Here is a 24,590-nt window from a genome sequence, read left to right on the forward strand (position 1 = left end):
AATTGGCTATTAGAAATAAGAATAGAAATAAAATTGAATATTGGGAGAGTAGTACCTGAGTAATCTAAATAGAGAATAAAGCAAAAATAAATAGTTAATTAATTATAACTAAAATAAAAATAAAGAAATATTTGTTTCGAAATAATTAAAATAATTCTAATATTTTAATAGTATATTCTAAAAGCCTATTCTAGTCTCCGGAAGCCTATTCAAATCCTTATTATCCTAGCTACTATATTATAGAAATTAAATAAATAAATAATTTATAATTTATTTAGTTCCTATAGCTTATTTCGAAATCTTATAATATAATAAAAATATTATAATTAATTGAGACTTTATTATTTAATTTTTAGAAAAAGAAATAAGTTTTTATTTAGATAAGGAATTATAAAGATTACTAATTAAACCTTATTAATTAATCTATAAAATAATAGATTTTTCCAAAAAAGGAATTAAAAAAAACTATTAAATAATTCAAGAATAAAAATTTCTGCCGATAGATTCTAATATTTGAAAAGAAAAGAAATAAATTTAAAAAAAACTTTAATATTAATATTTTTATTTTAATAAAATAAAAAGAAAAGATTAGAGTTTATATTTCTTATAATTCTTTTAATAATTCTTAATAGCCTTTTTAACTAAAAGAAATTACTAGATATTATTCTTTACTAGTTATTAAAATATTTAATATAAGTTATAAAAGAAAGGCAAAAATTAGGCTATTAAAATTCCAAAAAAATATAAGGCCAAAAGAGAAAATAAGTTAAATAGTTATAAGACTAATATTTAATAAGGCTAATATAAATAATAGATATCTAATTTATTCTTTTTATTTCTTTTTATCTTATATTATAACCCAATTCTCAAAGTTTATAATTCGTTTATAATTCGTTTATAATTTATAATAGTTTCTCTTATCCAGGAATTCTTATATTTGGGCCATTTTATCTATTAAATAAGATATTTAACTATTTTATTCTATATTTGCTTTTTAAATAATTATATTCTCAAGTAGTTTTTTTAATAGGTGGCTTTAAATTCTTTAACAAATTCCGGACTTAGGTTTTCCGGTATTTACCAAATATTAGCTTTATATAAAAAGCCTTTCTATTTTATAAGGTATTAAGCCGCTTTATTTTATTTATATCTAATAAATAATATTTCAGTTTAATATATTTCTTTTATTTTTTAGCTATTATAAAACGGCTATATTATTATATTTTTCCTATATACTAGTTTATTTTTTTTATCTAAAAGAACTAGAGTAATAATATAGAGATTAGATCCTTGGGAAAATACCGGATATAAGGCTTATTTCAAAATACCGGTATAATTATTATATTTTATAACTAATTTCTATTATCTGTTTCTAATAGAATGGAATTAATTATAGAAAAATCAATATTAAATTATTGGAATAGTAATAGAATTTGAATATAATTACTAATATTATTTCTAGACTTTTTTTGTTTTTTTTTATTTCTATTAATAAAATTAATTAGAGTTTTTAAATATTCCGGAAGTATTATAGCTATAATAATAATATAAATATTATATATTTGGGAAAATATTATAATATAGAATTTATTATAAAATACCGGTATATTTCTATTACCTATTTTTAATAGAATTGAATCGATTATAGAAAAATTAATAATAGAATATTCGAATAATAATAGAATTTGGATATTATTATTAATATTATTTCCGGATTCTTTTAGAATTTCCTAATCCTTATTAACTAGGCTAATTGAACTTATTGAATATTTTTTAAGTATTATAATTATAGCTTCTATTTTATTATTCTTGCTTTTCTTTTTTTTTAATAATATTTGTTTGAATATAAGATAATAGTTCTATTACTATAGAAATAGATTATATAATATCAAATTTGCCAGTTATAAAATATTAGAAAACCTTATTATAATTTAATTCCATATATTTATTTTATATTTAATTATCTTAATATTAGCTACTATAACTAAAATATAATATTAATTCCGAAAAAAGAATTAAAAAATATTTCTTTATAAAATGGATACGGATATTCTTTAATAGAAAAGAACTATAATAAAAAAAATATAAAATCTCTATTATAATTATTTTATTTTTTATTTTTTATTTTATTTTTTTAATAGATGGGGCTTTTATTATCCAAGTTCGAAAGTTTTTTCTATAGGCCGAAAATATATATATATATTCTATATATAATATTTATTAATTATTATTTTCTATTTATTATTACTATTTTATTTATTATAAATATATAATAAATAGAAAAACGGTTTTATAAAAATGGTATTAGTTGCCCTATTATAAATATAGCTCCTAAAATATATATAAAGACCTTATTAGAAAAATAATCCGTAAAAAGAATAATAGGGCTCTATTTTATTCAAAGCTGGATTTGTATATAATATTGGAATATATTCTTTATTATAGGCTTTTTTAATATAGTTATTTCAAGAAAAAGCACTTGTAATTAAATAATCCGGCTTATAATTCCGGTAGTATTTAGGATATAGAAATAGGTAATCAAATATCCCTTTATTAATATATAATATCTTATAATATATTATTAGTTTATATCGATTAGAAATTAGATATTTATATAAGAAATATATATATTTCTTTTTATTTTTAAGAATATTTTTATAGATAAAATCTAAATAAACTTGCTATATACTAATAAGATATATATATTTCAAGCCGAATATCTGTTAATTATAATATCTGCTTTTTATTATTCTATTTATTATAGTAAATCAGACAAGGAAAAGATATTAAAAAAAAATATTTACTATTTCAATATAGATATAATATTTAATATATAATCTAAAGTCCTTTATTAAAAGATATAAGTTGCAAAATAGATACTAGATTTTCTTTATATCTAAATAAAGATCTATATATAATACCGGGATATATTTTTTATTATAAGTTATTTTAATATAGCTATTTTTAAAAAAGGTATTAGTAATTCAAAAATCCTGCTTATAGCTTTAATAGTATTTAAAATACGGAAATAAATAGTCGAATATTTCCTTTTTAATATATAATATCTTATAATATTATATAAAGAAGCCCCGACTAGTAAATAATTATTTATATAAGAAATATATGGGCTTTTTTTATTATATAAAGGGCTAGTAAAACTAATAATATTAAAATCTATTATTTTTCCCTTTTTGTTTTCGGGCTCTATTACTATTAGTTAATTAATTAAATATTCGATAAATAAGTCCAAATATTATTTCTAATAATAGGATTTTACCTTTTTTCCGTTATTATTATTATAGCTATAGTATTGAATAAATTTAATAATTTTATTAAAAGCCTTTTTTTTTAAATAGAGTCTAATATAGCTAGTTTATAGAAATAGTATTATAGTAATAGTAGTATTGGCTTTTCCTGAAATATTCTATCCGAAAGCCTATAGCCTATTAATATATTTAAAATATTTACTCTTTTTTAACTTTAGAACCTGGTTTAAAAGATTTCAAATAAGGCTTTAGAGCTATATAATAAGCGGATTCCAGGTCTGGTAATTTGGGTTTACTACTTTTGCTTTTCCAAGATATTTATAAAAATCAGATATATTATTATATTATTTCAAACTTTTTAAATTCTTTCGGAATAGGCCGATTAGAGTATTTGGATCTCTTTTTAAAGATATTAAATATATAGCCCGTTTAAGTCTATTATTACCCTATATTCCTTTATCCGGAAACAAATACTCGAATTACTTTTTTAAAAGATTTATATAAATCTCTATTATCTAATAATTCTTTTCAAATATAATAGATATATTAGATATAATATAATTATATAATATATTAGAAAATACTTCTAGGATTTATAATTAATATTAGAAATAGTTAAAAATTAAAATAAATAAGAATTAGGTCACTTTATTATTTAAATTCATTCCTATACCGATTTTAAATATATAAAAACAAGAGTTTAGCCGCAAACCGATTATAATATATATTTGATATTATAATTTTAGGAAAATATAATAGTTGAAAGGAAATATATAAGTCTTTTTAATTCCTTTTTTCTATTTTAATAATAGATAGTTTATATTTTTAAAGTTAGATTATTAAAGTAATATCTGGATAGAGTTAATACTAGAATCGAATATATCGGCTATAATAGTAAGAGTAATAATGAAATTCCCGAGGCAAATACTTGGAATAAAAATAAAATATATTATAAACTTTATTTTATAAAGGTGGATTAAAAGCCAAGTATAATAAAAGAGTTAGTAAATTAGATTAAATATATTATTATATTTTTGAGTCTCGGTTATTTTAATACTTTTTAATAATCGGAACCTGAAATATAACTATAATCTTTGTTTTTAACCGGTTTTTTGGATCTTTTATAACCGCTAGCTGGATCTGCTTAAATTGGAAATTTAAGAGTATTTTCGGCCTAAAGCTATTAATTCCAATAAAAATAAATATAGCAAGAAATCCGATCCGGACTCTAGATATATAGGAAACGACCTCTAGTCGCTTTAATATAATAGTTATAATACTAATAATATCTTTTATTATTGCTTCTGTTTTCTTAATAATTAATAAGGTATAAAATTCGAATTTCTTTATACCGGCTCCAAAAATCCATTATATAATTAAAAGATTAGAAAGTATAGTTAAGAAAGTAGGGATAATTAGAAAAGGAACCAAAATAAAGCGGGAAAGAGAGGCAATAAGAGAGATAAAGAGGGCAAGAGTAAGGAAGAGTAGCGGTTATATTTAACTAATTTTAGAGATTTTAAAGACGGATCTATAGTTTTATTAATTGGTATAATTTATCTATTTTAACTTTTAAATATACTAATTCGAAGAATCCACTTGCCTTTTATCTTATAATATAATAGTATCTGCCTTTATAATAAGGTTTTTCCAGACGTTTAGTAAGGAATTAGCCGAGGTAATAGTCTGTTTCCAGGCGGTTTCTTCCGGTTCAAGTATAGGAACCTTCTAGAAAGAGTCCTTTATATAAGCCTTTAAGAAAGCCCGAATTCTATTTTTTACCAGATTGCTATTAAGGCAGAGATTAAGCCAAATACTATTTGGAACCATTTTAAGAAAGCGAAAGTAACTATAGATTATAGCTATTAATTTCAAGTTATATTGGGTTTTTCGAAAATCAAAATGTATTCTATCTATTCTATTACTAATCTTTTATAATATATTTCGGTTTCTTCTATAATATTAGAACAGTTATCCAGTAGCTATTAACTATATTCTTAAATAACCTTCTCTTCTTTTATCCTCTTTGCCTTAGAATTACTAGACTGGAGGAATCTTCGTCTCCTTGATAGAGCTATTATAATAGTAGGGCAAAATCAAATTGCTCTGAAATATAAATAGAATAAATATTACTGGACAATTATATTAAGGACGGATAAATAGAAAGGCAATAGATACGGGCTTGTAAAAGCGATTGTATAATCGCCTTTTTATAGGAACAGAATAGAGAAAGAATATAATGAGAGAATAATAAGCAATAGAGGATGGAATGGAAAGACTATAAGAGAGGGATATGGCCACCTTTGGCCAGAAGGGGGGGCCCAAAACGGCTCTTATATCCTGAGCTGGGGGGTAGTATATTAGCACCTGGCAGTATAGACGTATTGAGGCATTTCCTATACTTAGTCCTACTATAGTCTCGGCAAAGGATATGGTATATAGCTTGGTAGTACGGAGGGAATAGCAGTTTGCTACAATTATAGATATCTGGGACCGGGTCTGTTGGTAATGAAAGATGTAGAGTTGCTGAGGAAGGAATTCGCGAGGCGAGAGTCCGCTTAGTTATGGCTCATCACAGCCTATCGAGGGCCTTAGCGAGCCCGAGGATCTGCCGGGGGGGTCCGTGACTTGCACTCTTCTCTTCTCGGTTGATACAGTCTGCATCAACCAGGACGATATGAAGGAACGCAATCACCAGGTCTCTCGAATGGGATCGATCTATAGCCAAGCAGAAAGGGTATTTGCGTGGCTGGACCTGTCTGACGAATTCACGGTGGAGGCATTGGGCTTTCTTCAAAGCTTCGATCCCGAGATTGAAAGTCTGACCGGTTTAATATTCAAAAACGAATTAGCCGATACTGGGAGGGATGCCGAATTCTGGAAGGGGTACGGTCTATATCACTTCGACCATACTGGACTAGACTTTGGATCATTCAAGAACTCCAGCTAGCTTCGGAAGCCTACGTCCAGTGCGGGAAGGACTGTGTTCCCTGGGAATTGTTTAAAGGATTCGTGGCTGATCTGGAATTTAAGGATTCTGACTACCCAGTAGTGAGTGGCCTTAAATTAAGAGAGAACGAGCAAGAGGAGAACGTTTCTCCCAGTGCGAGAAATGAATAGATTAGATTAGATTAATAGGTACTAATCTAATCTATTCATGGAATTTTCTCATTAATCATATTCTATTCACGAATTAATTAAGCAATCATGAATATTCATGAATACCTTGATTAATGTACACGTGACTACAGCACGTGATAGGCTAACCTAATTAGGTAAGGATCTGGCTCTAGTGCTACCTTGCTCCTAGAGAGAAACACTCGCTAAGGCAGTGCTAGAGCAAGAACCTTACTTAATTAGGCTAGCCTCTCACGTGATGCGGTCACGTGTATATTAATCAACGTATTCATGAATAATCATGATTAATTATTCTAATATAATCAAATTACATAAGTATCACGTTAACCAAATTCTATTCACGCTATTCATGAATATTCATGAATTAATTAATTAATCTGATTAATTTTTTGGCACACTGGTTTCTCCGATGTCAAATCTCATGTGGCAGTCAATGGATAAATCTCCCTCAGCGCGAGCTCGTCAATATTTGAGCCTTTTGTGTGGTCAGAATAGAAGGGCACAATGTGAAAAGGAGGTGGATAAAATATTCGGGTTGTGGGCTTTGGCTCCTGTTTGTTGACAGAGGCTATTCCGGTCGACTATTCGCTCAGCCTTGATCAAGTTTTGGGCAATGTTTTCGAACATGACAAGGTTGCTCATCACACCCCGTCGAAACATTTAGATCGACGTGAAGGTGTGGAAGGTCTCCGGGGCAGTATTTTTGGAAATCGAGCGCTCTAGACCTAGAGCAGGGGCCTGTGGTTACAGCAAATACTTCAAGATTTGAAAATCTTCATCTGCGGTAAGTATTGAGATGAAAGGGAAGTTCTGATGCCGGGGACAAATCGGCTATAGAAATTTCAAGAACGTTGCTCAGGGTATTTTGACATGTATTATAAACAATATCAGTCTGACGGAAATTGGACAACTCATTTCGCTACCTGTTTCTAGGTTATAACTTCCCAGTTCACCTTTAGTCTTTCCAAATGGCTCGAGAAAGATCACGTGATGTTCGATGTTCGTCCCATTCCTACATTCTGCTTGAAGGTCAATTTGATCTTCTGTAAAAATAGTTCCCAGAGGGCACCTAAGCTTCTCCGAGGGCGAGAACACACGATATATAGTTGCAGCTTCAATTTGTGCTGGACACGAACCGTGGCACCATCCGACATAGCGTAACCTTTCTCAGATGTGATTTTGCTGCCGTTATATCCGATATGTATAAATGGCTTTAAGCTTTAAAGTAGCGCTTTGGCTGACACTTGACGACTAACATCCATCGTGACTGAGAGGTGGCTGAAGCATCTCTCCCACGGCCAAATCAGGTAGTGATCAGGCGGTTTTGTGAAGGGATTGTTCCCCAAGTTACAAATCAATCATTGCTCGGCGGGGGGGACAATATCACCACTCTCTAACCTCTCACAAAATGGAGCAGCGCTCTGGCTTGCCTACAGAGCTGCATAGAAGCATCTAGCTAAACTTACCTATACGGAGATCGCGGCATAAAGCATCGGGAATACAGGGCATTGGAAGACTTTAGACCCTCTAGCGTACAGATCAAGGTAGCAAACTCGCTGTAAGACCCTATATTTTCACACCCTTCCCCTAAAAGTTCCCTATGCGCCTTCAAAAAGGGCTGCCACGCCTTTTTGAGGGCTTCTCCCCTGTACTTACGAGGGAGTCATTGTTAAGGAGGTTATAAGAACAACCTCGTGGAGTCGTGCACGTCACAACCTGTAATCCTTCCCCATACTAACATGACCTCCACTGGTGCCATCAAGCGGGTCTCTACACCAACCCCTAGCCAATCTCCTGCACCTCCCGTGGAAGACTCTTTATCGCGTCTAGCCAATATCGCTACTAATGTTGGCTTGATTTTGGAGCATTTACTTGGTGGCGCAAGAAAAAGGGAGGATCCGGCGCTGGAAATGAAGAATGCAATCCATTGTAATGGATCTAAAGATAGTAAAGTTATGAATGGAGATAATGGGGGCGATACCCAGATCAGCAATCATGCCGGTTACCCTTAAATCAACTCGATATTTTTGGTGGATCCTTGCGAGAGATTTAGTTAGGTACAAACATTAATATCTGAGAGACGTAGAGACTCCGCCAGGGGGCTATGAGAGATTAAAGCTGCAAAAGAACTTAAAGGCTACAAAACAGCCATAATCTCTTCCAAGCATTGTAATACAAAAGTCAGCGCTCGGAGTGCAACATCAACTGAGGCTCGCTGCGGTCCATGTTCGTTAACTTCATCGAAGTTTGAATTTGGCTTACAGAATGCAAAAAGATTTACTTGTTGTAATGGATATTGTTGATTGCTCATTAACTTCAATATTCTAAAGAGCTAATTATCATAATCCCTTACTCACTCCTCGCATACTCCGCCTGCTCCATCTCCTGCAAGAGAGCAATCCTCTGCCTAACAACCTCCTCGATCCACTTCCCTTCAGCCACCTTCTTCCTCTTCCACTCCACCTCATCAATCTTCGACCTCCCCTCAACAGCTTTAATCTCCGCCTTGTGCTTCACAATCAACGCCTCTATCTTTTTCTTCTCCCTCTCGGAAATATCCTGCAGTTGTCTCCTTCTGTAAGAATCCCAAAATTTGTACTCCTTATCTTGTTCTGCTCTCAGCTCATCTCTAGCGCCACGGACTTTGTATTCGCCCTCCGGCTTTCCCTGCCAGTATGCTCTGAGCTGCTCCACGTACTCATCTTCGATACGACGTTCTTCGGTAAAGCGGAGTTTGTACTCTTGCTCGAATTTGTACTCCGAGTCCGAAATTTTCTGCTGCGACTCCGTGCCTAGTTGTTGGATTTCCGCTGGGTGGCGAATAGAGAAGGTGTGCAATGCATCCTGGCGGTCCTTCTTCAGAACACTGGCTTCGAATTCATGTCTCTCGGCCATCAGCACACGCTGGACGTCGTGCAAGGTCTCGAGCTCAGCAGTGAAGCGATGAAAACGGAGGTTGATGGCAGCAATGCGCTCTTCCTCGCGACGACGACGCTCTTCTTCTCGTGCCCGCTGTTCAGCTTCATCCCGCCTTCTCTGAGCCTCAGCTGCTGCTGCAGCACGCTCAGCTTCTCTTCTCTCGAAGTCAGCTACCATTTGTACTAAAAGCCTCTCTTCTTCAGCGGCTGCTCGTTGTCGTGCAGTTTGGGCAACTTGTGCTTGTCGTCTTGCTGTAGCTTCTTGCTGTACATTTGCCAACTGGGCATCTGTGCATGCGCAAGTCCGCCATCTCAGTCCACAGATGTAGCAGAACTCAGCTCTGCATCTGCAAGTCATGTGTCGGCATCCTTTATTGTGTTCGACAAGAGCGTGGCAGCTGTAACATCTTTTCCATCCCTCTGTTTCGGCTAGGTTCATAGTTGCTTGGAGACCGGGATCTTGGGGACAGTCGGTACCGTTGTGTGAAACTCCCCGGCAGATGGAGCATGTCTTCTTCGTGCATTTCGGGCAAGTTGCGCATTGCCGTTGGGTGTTGATATTCTTTGGTGGGATCCAAGTGCTGCAGTTTCGAGCTGAGCAATATACTCGATCTCCTGTTGGTATGGACCATTCTGCTTCTCGTTCCTGATACTTTGTCTTCATAGCGATGTCGATATTTGGCAAGATTTTGTTGGATGGGATTGTATTGAGACAGCACTTCGGTGGCCATTGTGCTTCAGTTTCCAAGGCAGTGCTGTAAAGGTTTAGAAGCTTTCTTATATACAGGTAATGGGGAGTATACTTCATAAGTCTTGCGAAACATTCACGGCAGTAGCTATGGCAAGTCAATTTGATCATTTCTGCGGTTTCAAGGTCTTCAAGGCAAGAAACGCATTCCCTGGACAGGTCAGTTTGATTAAAATGAAAGAAGTTGGAGAGTAACTTACGTTGTTGTTGATTCTTCCTCGACAACTTCTCTAAGGGGCGTTGATGGTCTTGCTGCAAAAAGACTTGATGAGCCCGCTCTGCTATGTGTTTCGTGAGCTGATCTGTCTTTTCGTTTGAAGAGAGCACCAAGGCCGAAGGTTCTTTTTGTTATTGTTTTTGGGCTTGGCGGATCAGTTTCTGGTGACATAGATGCGTATCCCGAGTCGTCAGATAAGAGAGATGTGGCACTCCCTGCGCTCAAGCGGTCGTTATCATGTTGTAGAGGGTCTAGGCCTCCACTCATTCTCGCCTAACATTTGTTAGTATGTCCTGCATTGTTCCGTTAGAAGTACGTACTTCTCTCCGTGGCTTTACCGACGCTCTTCCAACTCTTGATAAAGGTCTCTCACGTCGTGCATTTGCAACTTGTCTCCCTTCTTCTTCAACATGTCTCGCCCGAATTCTTGCTATTGATGGCTCGAGGATACCCCGAACCACCTCGGAGGTGTCATCTTGGGGTTTTAACAGTTCTTTTGGCGGCTCATATCTCTTCCAATCCATTGGTTCCTTCTCCGAGACTGTTGAAACTACCGGTTCGAATACCAAGTACGACGGTGAGCTCGCTTCGTCGTTTTGATCGGGATTTGGTGTCGTGCAATCGAAAAACAGCTCATCTGCGCTGTTTGAGGACGAGGCTGAGGCAACGATTCTGGGCACCTGTAATGAAGGCTGTCCGAGTTGTGTGTTTAATCGAGGATATGGCGGTGGGGTCGACATCATGGAAGTGTTCATATCGTCGTGAAATTCTCTGGGCCAGTTGCCCGGCATAGAAGCAATAGTCGTCATCTCAAGCATCTTCTTAGACCTGAGTAGATATCGGATGGACTTTTAAAGGTATCTTGACAGCACTTGTAGCGTCAAGGTTATCAATCTTCAAGAACCGGATTGACAGACTTGATAACGGGTCTGGGAAGCCCTCGAAGGCGGAACCCCAACTAAGCCGCATTTTGGTGCCCTGTCACCACTCACTGGTTTCTCATAGCCACCCACTATCGAAAGTTGGAGCACCAAGCACGATACCGCACACTGATTTGGGCCCAAGGGCTTAGTGAACCCACTGCCTCATCGAATCATAATGGCGAATAGAGTAACGCGATTTCAGGTCTTGGTGAGGATTCACCCAGTTGGCACGAAATCTGAGTGTGTGGTGGTTGAACTTGCATGTGGCCTCCCACAGCATTGTGGCGGAGTCAACCGCTGGGCTGCCCACCAGTCTGTCTGGTATGCTGCCTGGAGGGATGAGCACGAGATTGGCTGCACTGCCCCGAAACGAGTCAATAGAAGGGAATAAGGGGGAACTCACGGTGGAAATAAGACTCCATCCTTCCCCTAGGCTGACATCCGAGTGAGTGCAAAAAACAAGGCGCGAAAGCTGAATGTTTGCGAGCTGAGAGCTGATCCTCACCGGCCGGTGTCGCCTGGCGCGCGTTTGCAATTGAATCAATATGTCTCGTGATCTGTTATGAGAGAAGATCAGGCTTCAGACGGACCTTTAGCAATGTTGATGTTGCTGATGGGAGATTGAGATGTCGAGAAAGTCGCGACCGAAGGGGCAGTGTGAGGTCATTCTGAACCCACTAAATCCCCCACTAGACCGAAGCCAGGCACCGCGAAGAAGAATCCGCAGGGCCCAACGGCGCCATCAACCTGCACAAACATATGACCCGTTAATTCGAACCATTTTCACCACTTCGTCCGGTACATGCAAGTCTAGAATTCACCTGGAATATTCCAGACAGATTGGAGAAATGGGAGACCAGTTCTAGGCGTGATTAATCGATTGTCATAACAATGTGAAAGGTAAAGTCTATTCCCTGTAGTGCGAATTCTTCTTCGCGTCCCAGGATTCCCCAACGCCCCATCCTTCGACATCGGGAGGCATCACGTCGGAGTAACTCATTCCCATCAAAACCTGACGCTTATTCGATCACAGAATTTCTATGATAGAATCCATGTTCATCTCTGCGGGGATGAAATTTACGCCCGGCAGTATGGACTGAGTGCCAAGTTCGCCCAGTTTTGTTCACCAGGAAATCGGCTGGTTCATTGCGTCTCCAACTTCATCACATGAACCCCACATGGTGGTGGAATGCAATTGGTTTCCTACCAAAAGTCAGCCCATTTGTATACTTTAAAAAACTCAAATTTGGACCATCAAGAGAGGCGGGTGGAAGGATCCACAAAAGAGGCTTCAAGATTGGCGTCGAGCCGAAAGGATCACATATAAGCCACCCATGGCACGCCAACATGAGACTTCAGAGATGAATCAATCTCCTAGCTCTGCCACGAGTGCTCGTATTCCTTCTTCATCTCCGCTGCAAATATATGCCGCAGTTCTGCATCACGGCATGCAACCGTGCATGTGCAAGCATGGCGTGGTTCATTAGATTCCAGAAAGCTTGTGGAGGAAGTCGAACGATACCAGACCACGAACAAGTTTGTAAGAAAGAGTTCTAATGACAACAAGGGACACAGAATTTTACTTTACAACTTCTCAATCACGATCCACAGTACCTTGCCAGCATTCTTCTCCTCTTTACTCTTCTTCGATCCTTTCCCGACTTCCTGGTGCCTTCGACGCCGCCTCTCTCACTTCCATCGTCGTCAGTTTCACTAATTGATTGCTGGTCCCTCCCACGCTTTCACTCTCTCGCTTCCACTCCTTCTTAGCCCTTTTGTCATGATCTCATCGTTACCTCTTCCTCGTCATTCTCCGCGGTTTTCTCTCTCCCATATACAGCCTTCTTCTGATTCTTCCTCGCCAATCCTTCCACCTGCCTCTCGCTTAGTTTAGCAAGCATTGTCGTTTGCTCAGCTGGACTCGACACTTCTAAGTCTAGCACTGCATTATACTCCCTCACAGCCAACAATTCCCTCTCCAGCGTGCTCATCTACATCGTCTCGGGCGTCAGAGGAGATAAACTTGGCTTCGTATCCGGCATGCCAAGGATACTTCGCATAGCCTCCGTCAAAACAACGTTGACACTCGGCCGTCTTGTCTTGAACATATTCTCACTCCCTTCCTCCATATGCATGTCTATTCTCGACTTACTCACGACAGCAGTGCCAAGCTTAGCAATGGTCTGAATTGCCGTCCCAGCGATCCGCGCCTAGTGGCGAGGAACTATGCCAAGGAACCCTCTAGCTGAATTCAGCACTTGTGTGGGAGGGTTAGCTGTTAACACGATGTTAAATAGATAATTGATAGTATTATAATCTTTTGGCAGCTCGGGCCAGATAAGCTGCGTAATGGGCAAACCAGCCCGATCATAATCTGTAAGTGGATTTCACGGCTATAACCCAGAGCCAGAAGCTGAGCCCTCCTATCGCTTAAGCTGCCCCCTACTATTAATTAGCGCAAATACCCTTGTATTTTTCCATAGTAGGGATTAGTTTTTTGTATATGCTCGACCTTAAGATATAATAGGTACTTATTTTACTAAAGGAATACTACCCCTCCCTTCTTTTGAAAGCCCTCTTTTATCCCCGACCCCCCCTAACTGCCCGCCAGGCATACTTCTAGTATATGTTTGACCTTTATTACTAAGAAGCATATAAGGAAGTTAAAGCACCTCGACCTTTATTACTAAGAAGTATATAAGTAATTTAGAATATACCTCACTTTATTATTGCTATTATCTCTAGCATATGCTTGCTAACCCTAACTCGTAGGGCCTTTATACTCTAACAGATTACTATACGGGGGCTCTCACTCCCCTAACCCCCCGGAACTAACCCGAATCTTCCTAGCCCGTGCATATACACAGCATAAGGAGAGTATATACTAAACCGTAGTAGAGAAAGCTTAAGCGATAATAGGGTTAGCTAAATAAACGAGCATATGCAGAGTTTGATAGTAGGGGACAGCTAAAGGGATAATAGGGAACAGCTAAAGCAATAGTAGAGAATAGCTAAAGCAATAGTAAGTAACAACTAAAACCTCAACCAGAGTATGCCTTAAGGAAGTGCCCTTTCGCATTCTCAACGGCTGCCTGTAGTAGGTGTTCCGAATTCAAGCTGGTATCCGTCGAGATGCGAGGCGAAAACCGAGACTTTGCCACGCTACGGAGTACATGTAACGTGCCTATTATTCTCCAACCATGACGTGGCGACCTCGGTCTGGCCAAAGAAAGTTTCGGATCTAATTCTCCTGGATTAAAACGACCACTAGCGCCTGAGTTTTTATCCCTCGCTCGTCTAAACCTGTCCCAACGAAAAGTACACTGTGCGGTGCTGACTTGGCCAACATCCTATGCCTCTGGAGTGACGACCTTCTTTTGCTTGACACTCTGCCACCCCATTCCCCAACAGAATACGAAGGTTCCCGCTGAAGCCCCGGCAGCAAGATAGAAGTTCCGGTTGAGACCTAGATTATACGCTTCCAACACCCCCTTGACCTGATCCGGTTTCACAACTCGTTTGATCGCCGAAGCGCCAGCAATGATCACAGCTTGGGCGTCAACTGTAGGGGCAAACTCCTTCAAGCCGTCGATAAGACTGCGACTAAAGATCGTTTGTGCAAAGGTGAGAAAAAGAGTTCCGCCGAAGTTTTGGCTGAAGGCCACAAGAGACATTCCTACCGGGATCTGTGCTGGTGGGACGACGTTCTGGATGGCAACGATGGGCTAGCGAGATCAGCATCAGGATATTTTTTAGTCAATATTAGCTGTGGATGGATACACACCATTGCCATACCACAGCCTCGACCAATACCTGCAAGGAATTGGTAGCTCACCCATTTTGCAGTAGTGGTGCGTGGTGTGAAGGTCGATACCAAGCCTGATGCCACAGAAACAATTGCCCCACTCGCTGCGATCCATGGGAGATAGTATCCCAATTTACCAACTACCACCAGGTCAGCGGAGACATCTTAAGTCTAAAATTGGGAGATTCACCTAAAACGCCAGATATAACAGCCATCAATATCTGGCTCGCTATGCCAGGTAGAATGCACAATCCACTCGGGGCAGGATTCACCCCTTTCACAGCTTGAAAGTATATCGGCAAGTAGTACGAAAATGTGAGCAGGTTACCAAAGAAGAAACCAGTGACCAGACAAGACGACCAGACTTCCCTTCTCTGCAGCATCGAGTAAGGGATCATGGCCTCATCCCCGAGTCGATATTCCCATACCACAAAGCTAATAAATGTGCCTGCTGCCCCGCAGAGAAGTCCGATAATAATCGCACTATTCCAAGGATATTTGGTTCCGCCCCACTCGAGTGTCATGAGGAACATGATTGCACATGGCGCGAAGAGGACGAACCCCCCAATGTCGAGTTTTGAAAGTGTTGCAAGAACTGTGCCCTTTTCGGTTCTGTCTTTGTCGAGACGATCGGGTATATGTATGAGAGACAGAAGTATTGCGGATATGGCACCAATTGGGAGGTTTATATAGAAGCCTGGAAGTGTGAGCGAAGGTCTTGGAAGGGGAAAAAAGGAACATACACCATCTCCAGCTCACGTACTGGGTCAGCGCCCCTCCGATCAAGGGGCCACCAACAATACCAAATTGGCCAACTAACGCAGTCAGAATACAGAATATTTTGGACTCTTTCTCTTCGCGTAAACTCACTTGCCATGATGATGCCCATCAATGCTGGAGATAGAATTAGCATTTGCATTTCAGTGACAATTCATACACAAGAGAGTACCGGGTCGTTTATGCATCGGAGCAATTGCTGCTATGATAGTGAGCGACCCGTTAGTGAGACCAGAGGCGCCCAATCCGGCAATGGCCCTCCCAACAATGAACATGCTCGAAGACTGAGCCACACCACCGATCATGGACCCAAATTCGAAAAGGCTGAGAAAAGCAATGAAAGTGATCTAGTACAATTAGCACTTTAGCTAGAAGCGGGAGGCTGAGCTCACCTTGGAGCCGAAGTTCGAGTAAATTTTTCCGGTTGATGGTTGAAGGGCACAACTAAATGCTCGGTTACTTTGATATACCATCAAGTGGGGTGATTTGTGGCTACTTGCTTTGATAAAATATATGCGCTGCCATACCAGCCCACATCGCCGAGGGAATGAAAGTCGGTTGTGATTCGAGGGATAGCCTGCCATATTGATGAGCATGTCCAGAGCGTAGCGAGGATTATGAAGACTAACCGTTACAATAATCGACAGATCCAACATCACGAGGAAGGCGACCAAAGTAACTGCGACGGCAGCAAGCCACAGCTTGACACCCGTGACATATTCATACTCTGTCTCGGTTGGCTCTGGAGCTTCGGCAAATTTTGTGTTGCTCTCTGAAGGCCTTTTTGGATCTGATGAGTCCGAGACACCAATCCCCTTCCCCGAATCGGTTGTGCCCTTGAAAGCGATTACATGATCGACGCATTCTTTTTCTTCTTCTGCCGTCATGGTGGAAGTGCTGCGATATCAGCGAGGGTTATTGGTGAGGAGCAGGAAACCCCGCTTATCGCCACATTACGGTGACATTGAAGGAATCGGCAACATAGTAAAAAATTGGAGGATTCTAGGCATATATATAGGAATGAGAGAGAAGAAGCATCAGGTCGAAATTTGTGTAGATCCAGCGTGCAATTCCCGGTGCGAACCCTCAGTCGGCGTTCGGGGTTTAATATCCAGGGTCAATTTTGTTGCCCCGGTCGCAACCCGAAAAAGTAGGGCAAAGGTGTGCGCAGTCTATAAGAGGCCTGTAGTGAGGTGTGTACTAATTAACTATGGATTTTTCTTCTTCTTTTGAAAATAGTCTTTTTAGAGGTGGATCAAGATTAGAGGGCCGAAGGGGAGGTTAAACAAAGTAGGACCGAATAATAAAGCCGGACTTAAATAAGAATTCTTAATAACTTTATTTCCCTTCTCTAATAATTCCCCCCTAAAAGTACTTTAAAAATATAAATTTATAAGGAAATATATCTTACTTAAGTAATAAACTTTTAATTCTTATTACGCGATTACTTTTATTTTATTTTATTCTTTTATTAAGCTTTATTTCTTGGTTTATATATAAAAAGTATATTCTTATATATTATTTTAAAGTTCTTATAAGGAATTAATTTTACTTGTTTAATAAAGCCTTTTATATATAATTAGTTCTTATATAATAGAAGTTATAATTTTTAAGAAAACCCCTTATATATAATTAGTTCTTATATAATAGAAGTTATAATTTTTAAGAAGACCCCTTATAAAATTAAATAATTATATAAGAAATACTAAAACTATAATTTTAATCTCTTATTTATAACTCTTTATATTATAATTACTAATTTCTTTTAAGAATCTAATTAATTAATATTAATATATATAATTATAATTCTTTAATATAATAATTATAAATAATTATATATTTTAAAAAATAAAAGAAATTCTGTTTTTTTAATTTTTAATTTTTAGTCTTTAACTTTAATTCTTAAATAAAAGATATATTAGATTAATAATTACGTTTTTAAATAATTAATACCTAATTTATTACGAAGTCTAGCTATAGGCTTGAAAAAAAGAGTAAAGTGGCTCTTATTTCGAGAATACTAAACTAAGGAAAGAAGTATATATAGGTTTACAAATAGCAGGTGTGACAGCTGTTATCCCATAATTGCTATAGACTAGTTTCAAGCTAAGCTTCAGGCTAGGCTCGGCGTTTCAGTGGTTTTAGCCTTATTTACTTCCCTACCACCACACCTCACTCCTCCTTTTCTCCCAAGCTTTAGATTCTAAAACACAGGAAATAAAGATCTTTGAACTTTGTTCCAATGCTTCAGCTCTGCTATTGCCGCAAGTAAGTAGGCGAAGCAGCCTAGCTTAATACAGCCCCATCACGTGCATGGAGCACGTGACAGCCAGGGAGCGTGCAACCATAACGTAGTTCATTTATTCCCTCAGGTCATTGCTTTAAAAGTCTCTGCTCTTATAATACTACAAAAATTCAAATTACTTCTATAAGAAAACTATATATCACTCAAGCAGAATAAAATATTTAATACCATATCCTGTCGTTCTTTCAATTCCTTTCATTGAAGGTTGGGCCGTTGTTCGGAACCTTTGGAGTGTTCAGAAAAGGCCGCTGGTCACATGATCCGTCGGTCGGAGTTGGCAAAATCGGAGATTGCGTTCGCCCAACATCAATGCCCGCCGGCTTTGAGCTCTCCATCTTACCTTCATACTCAAAGATGATCAACATGATTTGAAATCAGTCCACAACCATGAGCTACGATATGTAACATGCTCTACGGGGATTCGGGGAAACAGATTCCAGTTTACGAGAACTTCCGAAATCCGACACGGATGTGCAGATTCGGAGTTTAGAAAAGGTGACCGGCTGGAGATGAACACGATGAACCAATCTCGACACCAGGCCCTAGAGGCTGATCGGGTGCACCCATATGCACCGTATGGAAAAGCTTGCATAAATTGTGCCAAGAGCAAGACTAGATGTGCAGTTGCAACCGTTGGAGGAAAGTGCGAAAGGTAGACAATCTCAAGCCCTTCCGTTTGTATCTGACGCCCCAAAAATGTGTCAGTCAAGATTAACGAGACTTAGATGTCACCGCCTAAACAAAATTTGCCAGCCTGCGCCAAGTGTCCGCAAGAAGAGAGTTCCTAAGAAGCCAGTATCATCATCGTCTTCAAAGACTGCAACATTGGAAGCAAAGCTCGATGGCCTCGTTCAGATGCTCCAACGTTCCCAAACACCAATACCTGAGATGATTCGACCTCACAGCCATATGCAGAGGCAGAACATTTATTCAAGATCAGTTACTTTGTCCTCGAGCACGGCCAGTCAGGCTAGGAACACCCCTCACCATGACGGAAATAATCAAGTAAACACTGACGACAAAGACCTCGCTGGTACCGATAATTCTTCCTCGATGAGACTTGGGAGGCTTGAGGAGTTGGCACAACAAAATGTACAGCCAAGTTTCTGCAGATTTGGACAGGCAGCACAGCATGAATTGAATGGCCGTTTGGCCAGTGTCAATGGACCACTTACTCCCGCGACCTCAACTTGTAGCTATTCAACGGGACGAGATAAGCCCAGTTCCTCTATAGACTATCTTCCGGAGACCGAGGCTCAATTGGAAGAATACTTGGAGTCTTATCGGACAAAAATGGTTCCTTATCTCCCGATTGTCTGTATAAGTCCAGGTATGACCTTGGAAAAACTAAGGAAGCAACGACCCTTTTTATTTCTAGTCATCAGAGCGATATGCAGCAAGAATCTGGGGCGCCAGGCAGCACTTGTACTGGAGGTTAAGAACATATTAGGGACGGAGATGCTTCTGGAGGGATCGAGGAATCTGGATCTATTTCTGGGAATTTTGGTGTTTGCAGGCTGGTGCCATGTTTACATCTGCAACGGACCCATAATATCGACCATTATCCACCTCGCAATGTCGCTTGCGTCAGACCTCGGTCTCACAAAACCGCTTCCGACCGAGTCTAGTACAGTAATGCTGAATTACACTGCACAAGGGTGCCCGAAGCCGATCATTGGTATGATTCCAACGAGAACCATGGAGGAAAGAAGGGCAGTAATCGGCCTTTACGTGGTCAGCTCGGTGTAAGTCAACTTTCTTCTGCTAGGCTGTTGAATTCCTAATTTCGAGGATTAGATGTGCAATATATTTCCAAAGGATCGACTTAATGCGCTGGACTAGTTACTTAGAGGAGTGTTTGCAAGTCCTGGAGGACAAGAAGGAGTACCCAACGGACGGGGTCCTCGTTTATCTCGCCCGGGTACAGTTAATCTGCAACAAAGGCAATAATTCAACAATCAGTGGTTTATTCAGTGATGCGGAACTGAGAGTGCCAGTGGATTTCATTGTGAAAGCGTTGAAATCGCAATTAGATGATTTGGAGCGCTCTATTCCACCAGAATTGAAAACCAACGGTATTCCTAGCCTGCTTCTTCCTTTTACACATACTTTCTGATCTAAAATAGTCACCTTACAACTCCACATCCTCAACACAACCCTTACCATCCACGAGGGTAGCCTCGCCTCTACTCCTAAATCGATCTCCTCCGACCCTTCGGACAAACTTCAAAATGCCGAACATCTCTGGATCTGTTTTACGGCCGTCAAATCCTGGTTTAACTTATTCTTCTCCCTCGAGACATTCCCCCTGTCCAGTTATACCCATTTTTCAATGATGCCTCTCACACAAATGGGGCATTTCCTTGTCGCCCTCTTTCGTCTCAGCATCTTCGAGTCCCCCGATATACCATGGGATCGTCGGAGAGTACGACAGGAGATGAACTTTGGGGATATTTTGCAGCTTGTAGTCGATAGGTGGGAGCAAGTCCCTGAAGCAAACAGCATAGAGATGGTTCCCGGGATGGCGAAGGTTACAAAGGATGGTGTGTGGTCAGAGCCGTCGTTGTTTCATGTGATGAAGAGTGTCTTGGTAGTGCGAAATTTGTGGGAAACAAAAGTTGCAGCAATGACAGCAGCGGATGCCGACAGGACAGGCGGACTGACACCAGAGGAGAGTGAGGGTGTAAATGGACTTGGAGGACCTGGCATGCAGCAAATGGATGGAATGGAGTTTGGGGGTATGAATGTAGATTTATTGGATGATGGCTGGATACAAGATATGCTAGGAGGCGGGTATGGCTTTGGCTTTTAGCTGTATTTTATTAAAGGATCACTGTTACAATAAAATCTTGCTCAGGATGATCGGGCTGGCTTAGGTGAGCTGCTCAGGGGTGCTCAGGGTCCTCAGGTTGCTCGCCTGAGTAAGAGCGGCAAGCTTACTAACCCCACGCGATGCACAAGAAAGAGAAGATTGATTCATGGTACCAGGGAATCCGCGAATTGGTCGATGATGGCTCCCGCGTGGAAGCACATCGTCTAAGACAGGGTGGGTATACACTACGATATAAGCTGCCTGTCGATAATCGAATCAAATTTTCGAACTACGAGAAGCGCGGTCTACTGGCGAATACATTCAGCGTGCGCTTGCCAGCGACCACCGCCAGGTTGTCCCCTCTCTCCTCTCTCCTCGTTTTTGGTGTTCCCATCCATTGTAGTAAAATCCTGTAGAGTATCAAAAATTATATTTTCAGAACAGTTGTATTTCCGGTATAGAAAAAACTACGTGCAACACAATAAACAATGTGCGGTAATGTCATTCCTGTGGAGTTCGAAAACTGGCAATATAAAAACAAATGACGTTGGCATACTTCTTCCTCTCTAACACAAGCTCACAACATTGGATTTGACCGTGTTCTCGCCCAGTCCCCTACACTTTAGCCAGAAGCACCAGCGGTACATGTAATCCCTTGGCTATAATCAATGTTTGCACAGAGATTTTCAGCTGTCCCAGCTGGCGGAACCACTGCCCAGCTCGCAAAGTAGAGATCACAAGTTCCAGCAGGAGGACAGTCAAGATTTGAAACCGCCGGTTCATACCTGACAAACCTCAAAGCTAGTCTACCTGACCAGGACTTCGATCAAGGAGTGAGGAATTTTTGCGTACTTGGTGTTGGTGGTGCCTTGGAAATTCTTGAAGTAAATGCCTGTCAAGCTTGCTGCGCTGGGGTCTGCAGTGCACTCAGCTGCAGTAGATCCGTAGCAGCTTTGAATTTGGGCACCATAGTCGCAGCCACTGACAGTGACTCCATCCCAAGTAACGTTCGAAACGGTGGAGGTCCCGTGGGTTGAGCCACCGGGGTACACTTTGATACCTGCTGCCTTGCTGCAATTGATCACTTAGAGAATCTCAAAGTTAACATACTCGTTCCAGAAATTTGAATGCACTTATCGCTCAAAGACAAATCGCGCGTCTGGTAGCCCATAAGATATTCCGACGCAGCAGAGAAAGATAAGGATATACATACTGGTTGCGCCTGTCACGTATACATTCTTGACCCAGTCCGCGTTCGTCTTACCTAAGGAGCCAACGCTGAGGCCATGGTTGGTACCTGCACAGGTGATTCCATCTACAGTCACATAGTTGCAGCCGGATTTAAATGCAACGCAATCGTCCTGGTTGCTGACGTAGACGCTTTTGATGGTCGTGTAAGTGCTCTCGCCGATATCAAAGCCGTCCGTATTCTTGGGCAAGTTCGTGGATTTTGAAGCCGCAGTCATGGTGAGGCTTGCATAGTTGACATTGGTGACACCTCCTTTCTGGCCAAAGAACACATTGGGAACATTCTTAACCGTGAGTCCAGTTATAGTGATGTCCGAGCCACCGTTGATATAGATTGCAGTCGGTCTGGCGAAAGTCGGGCTTGCCGCCCATTAATCGTAGGAAGTCTGCCCATTCCCATCAAGTATACCGGCACCGGTCAAAGAACGAATCTTGACACCCTTGATTGCGTTTAGATAGATGATTCCAGACACAGTTGCCCAGTAAGTGGTGTCGTCGGAAGCTTTGAGAGTACCTTCCAGTTGGAAATCGCAGTTGACGCATCCAGAGAACGTGAGCATAGTTCGAAGACTGTAAGTCGTGCCTGCTGGAATGACAATCGTGCCTCCGCTGCCACAGGAGGCTATAGCCGCAATAATGGCAGGAGTATCATCCAGTTGATCATCTCCCATGGTTGCTGGAGTACAAGTAGCTCGTTTTGCGAGTACCACTGGACCTGGAGTAAGCTCATCGGTCGGAGCAGCAATAGCTCCAACTAATAAAATAGCAACGAAGGCCAAATGGAGTGAGGTGAATAACATGATGAATAATGCTTAATAGAGATAAAGATTAGGGGGAGACGAAGTCTTTCCACCAAGAAGAGGAAATGGATATGATAGAGAAGGAAATCGAATCCATTCCTATATAAAATAGGTAACCACACTGGGCGACCTGAGGACGGATAAAGTTTTGAAATAATTTCATACATGAAAGGAATCTTCCTTGGTGGAATAGAGTAGAGAGTCCTTCTGCACCAATGATAGAACATGACTTTTTCAAGTCTTGTGATTTTCGGACATTAACTCCTCGATATTGCAGAGACCCTACAGGGGCATGATGTGGCTGAGCAACCCCCTAATAAAACGCGGTCAAAGATCTCCACTTTAGGATACGCGCTGTAAGCACCGACAATCCGTGATTTTTGAGCCTTTAATTCCGTTACGAAGGCGACGGGCGTTGAAAATGGTCCATCTGCCCAGTGCGCCCTGGAACACCAAAATCGCCCTGTACGGAAAGTCGCACCAATCCCCACCGCAACGCTTGAATCTTTCGATTAGAGTCTTATATAATAGGAAAATAGCACGTCAATCTCTTCCGAGATTTCCATAATAATTAAATTTGGGGAGACATTACGAGACATTTACAACTGTGCAGCCCCTAGGGTATCCCAAATCCTCGCTTAGCGAGATGGACCATTTTCAACGCCCGCCGCCTTCGTACGAAGGCGGGCAGCATTAAAAATCGGCCATCCGCTAAAAAGCGAGGAACACTAAAATCGCTACCTTTGGAAAATTACCCCAAATCTCAATGTAACGCCTGAAACTCTTTAAAATGGCTTTGTAAAGTAGAAAAGAAGCATACCTGACTTTTGTGAAATTCTCTCAATAATTAAATATAATACAGAATTACGAGAATTTTTATATTGCGAGAGTCAAGGTTGTGCCCGCTCTTGATTCGCGAATTGAACAATTTTTAATGCTTCTTGCCTTCGTATTAGAGCTCTTTTATTAGAAGCAGTGGCATATAGAAATGAAGAGGAATATAGTAATTAGCTTACTAATATAGCAAAACTTGTCAGGAAGCGAGTCCGACTTCTTTACCTCATTTTCTAGTAATAAAAGAGTAATTGTATTTAAGTAAGAAGTATATAATAGTTGCATTATTTTTTTCTTATTAGTCAAGAAATATGTGTCGATTAGGAAGTTGAGGCGCAGGAAATTGGTGCAATTTCCATATATATTACTACGATCCGTGCGTACTCGTATTAGTTTCATGAAGGGTCTCTGTAATATCGAGGAGTTAGACATTCTTGGGAAATATAGAATGCCCTTGAGAGTGCACGGACTTGTACGAAGATTACGGCATATAGTAACGGGATTACAGGGTATTAACGGCACTCCTGGTGTCCGTTTCTGGTGCACTCGGCCACTAAACTGCCCTATATTTCTAGGTCATTACCCTAAAACACGCTAGAAGACGGGAGCAAGGGGTATTACACTTTTTTGAGGCTTCTCCCTTTTACTTATTCCTCTATCTGGTGAGACATTGTCCGTACTAGCAAGGGGGCCTGGCTCAGACTATCCCTTCGTCCGCCAGCAACTGTCCAGCGCTAGCAAGAGTGTGTTCCCGCACTAAACAGGGGGGTCCCGCACGGCTCACCTAGCATAATAATTA

General features: G+C 39.8%; 5 protein-coding genes across 5 annotated transcripts; 2 read left to right on the forward strand and 3 right to left on the reverse strand.

The window, feature by feature from the left end:
* Nucleotides 1-5,913: 5,913 nt before the first annotated feature.
* On the forward strand, nt 5,914-6,233 carry K444DRAFT_484787 (uncharacterized protein; the record flags this gene model as incomplete). The annotated part of the gene is made up of 2 exons (XM_024873083.1): nt 5,914-6,085; nt 6,151-6,233. Coding segments are annotated over 2 exons (255 nt in total), but the record flags the coding sequence as incomplete, so codon positions are not given.
* A 2,450-nt stretch (nt 6,234-8,683) lies between these two features.
* On the reverse strand, nt 8,684-11,245 carry K444DRAFT_281950 (uncharacterized protein). The gene is made up of 4 exons (XM_024871571.1): nt 10,608-11,245; nt 10,271-10,560; nt 10,126-10,221; nt 8,684-10,077 (listed from the first exon to the last, which is right to left on the reverse strand). Exons 1-4 carry the CDS (start codon nt 11,103-11,105, stop codon nt 8,754-8,756), a joined length of 2,208 nt encoding a protein of 735 aa, XP_024726621.1. The 5' UTR covers nt 11,106-11,245; the 3' UTR covers nt 8,684-8,753.
* Nucleotides 11,246-14,375: 3,130 nt separating this feature from the next.
* K444DRAFT_657705 (major facilitator superfamily transporter) lies at nt 14,376-16,679 on the reverse strand (the record flags this gene model as incomplete). The annotated part of the gene is made up of 9 exons (XM_024886184.1): nt 14,376-14,935; nt 14,995-15,155; nt 15,206-15,712; nt 15,759-15,830; nt 15,886-15,909; nt 15,965-16,139; nt 16,185-16,236; nt 16,293-16,369; nt 16,422-16,679. The coding sequence occupies 9 exons, from the start codon at nt 16,677-16,679 to the stop codon at nt 14,561-14,563; spliced, it is 1,701 nt and encodes a 566-aa protein (XP_024726622.1). The 3' UTR covers nt 14,376-14,560.
* Nucleotides 16,680-18,459: 1,780 nt separating this feature from the next.
* K444DRAFT_657706 (uncharacterized protein) lies at nt 18,460-20,909 on the forward strand (the record flags this gene model as incomplete). Its single annotated transcript, XM_024886185.1, has 4 exons — nt 18,460-18,749; nt 18,823-19,842; nt 19,895-20,172; nt 20,224-20,909. Exons 1-4 carry the CDS (start codon nt 18,607-18,609, stop codon nt 20,907-20,909), a joined length of 2,127 nt encoding a protein of 708 aa, XP_024726623.1. The 5' UTR covers nt 18,460-18,606.
* A 622-nt stretch (nt 20,910-21,531) lies between these two features.
* K444DRAFT_648687 (glycoside hydrolase family 28 protein) lies at nt 21,532-22,957 on the reverse strand (the record flags this gene model as incomplete). The annotated part of the gene is made up of 4 exons (XM_024885490.1): nt 21,532-21,694; nt 21,762-21,993; nt 22,123-22,517; nt 22,629-22,957. The coding sequence occupies 4 exons, from the start codon at nt 22,955-22,957 to the stop codon at nt 21,532-21,534; spliced, it is 1,119 nt and encodes a 372-aa protein (XP_024726624.1).
* Between the last annotated feature and the right edge of the window lie 1,633 nt (nt 22,958-24,590).

The sequence above is a fragment of the Hyaloscypha bicolor genome, assembly GCF_002865645.1.
Source record: "Hyaloscypha bicolor E unplaced genomic scaffold K444scaffold_189, whole genome shotgun sequence".
NCBI lineage: Eukaryota > Fungi > Ascomycota > Leotiomycetes > Helotiales > Hyaloscyphaceae > Hyaloscypha > Hyaloscypha bicolor.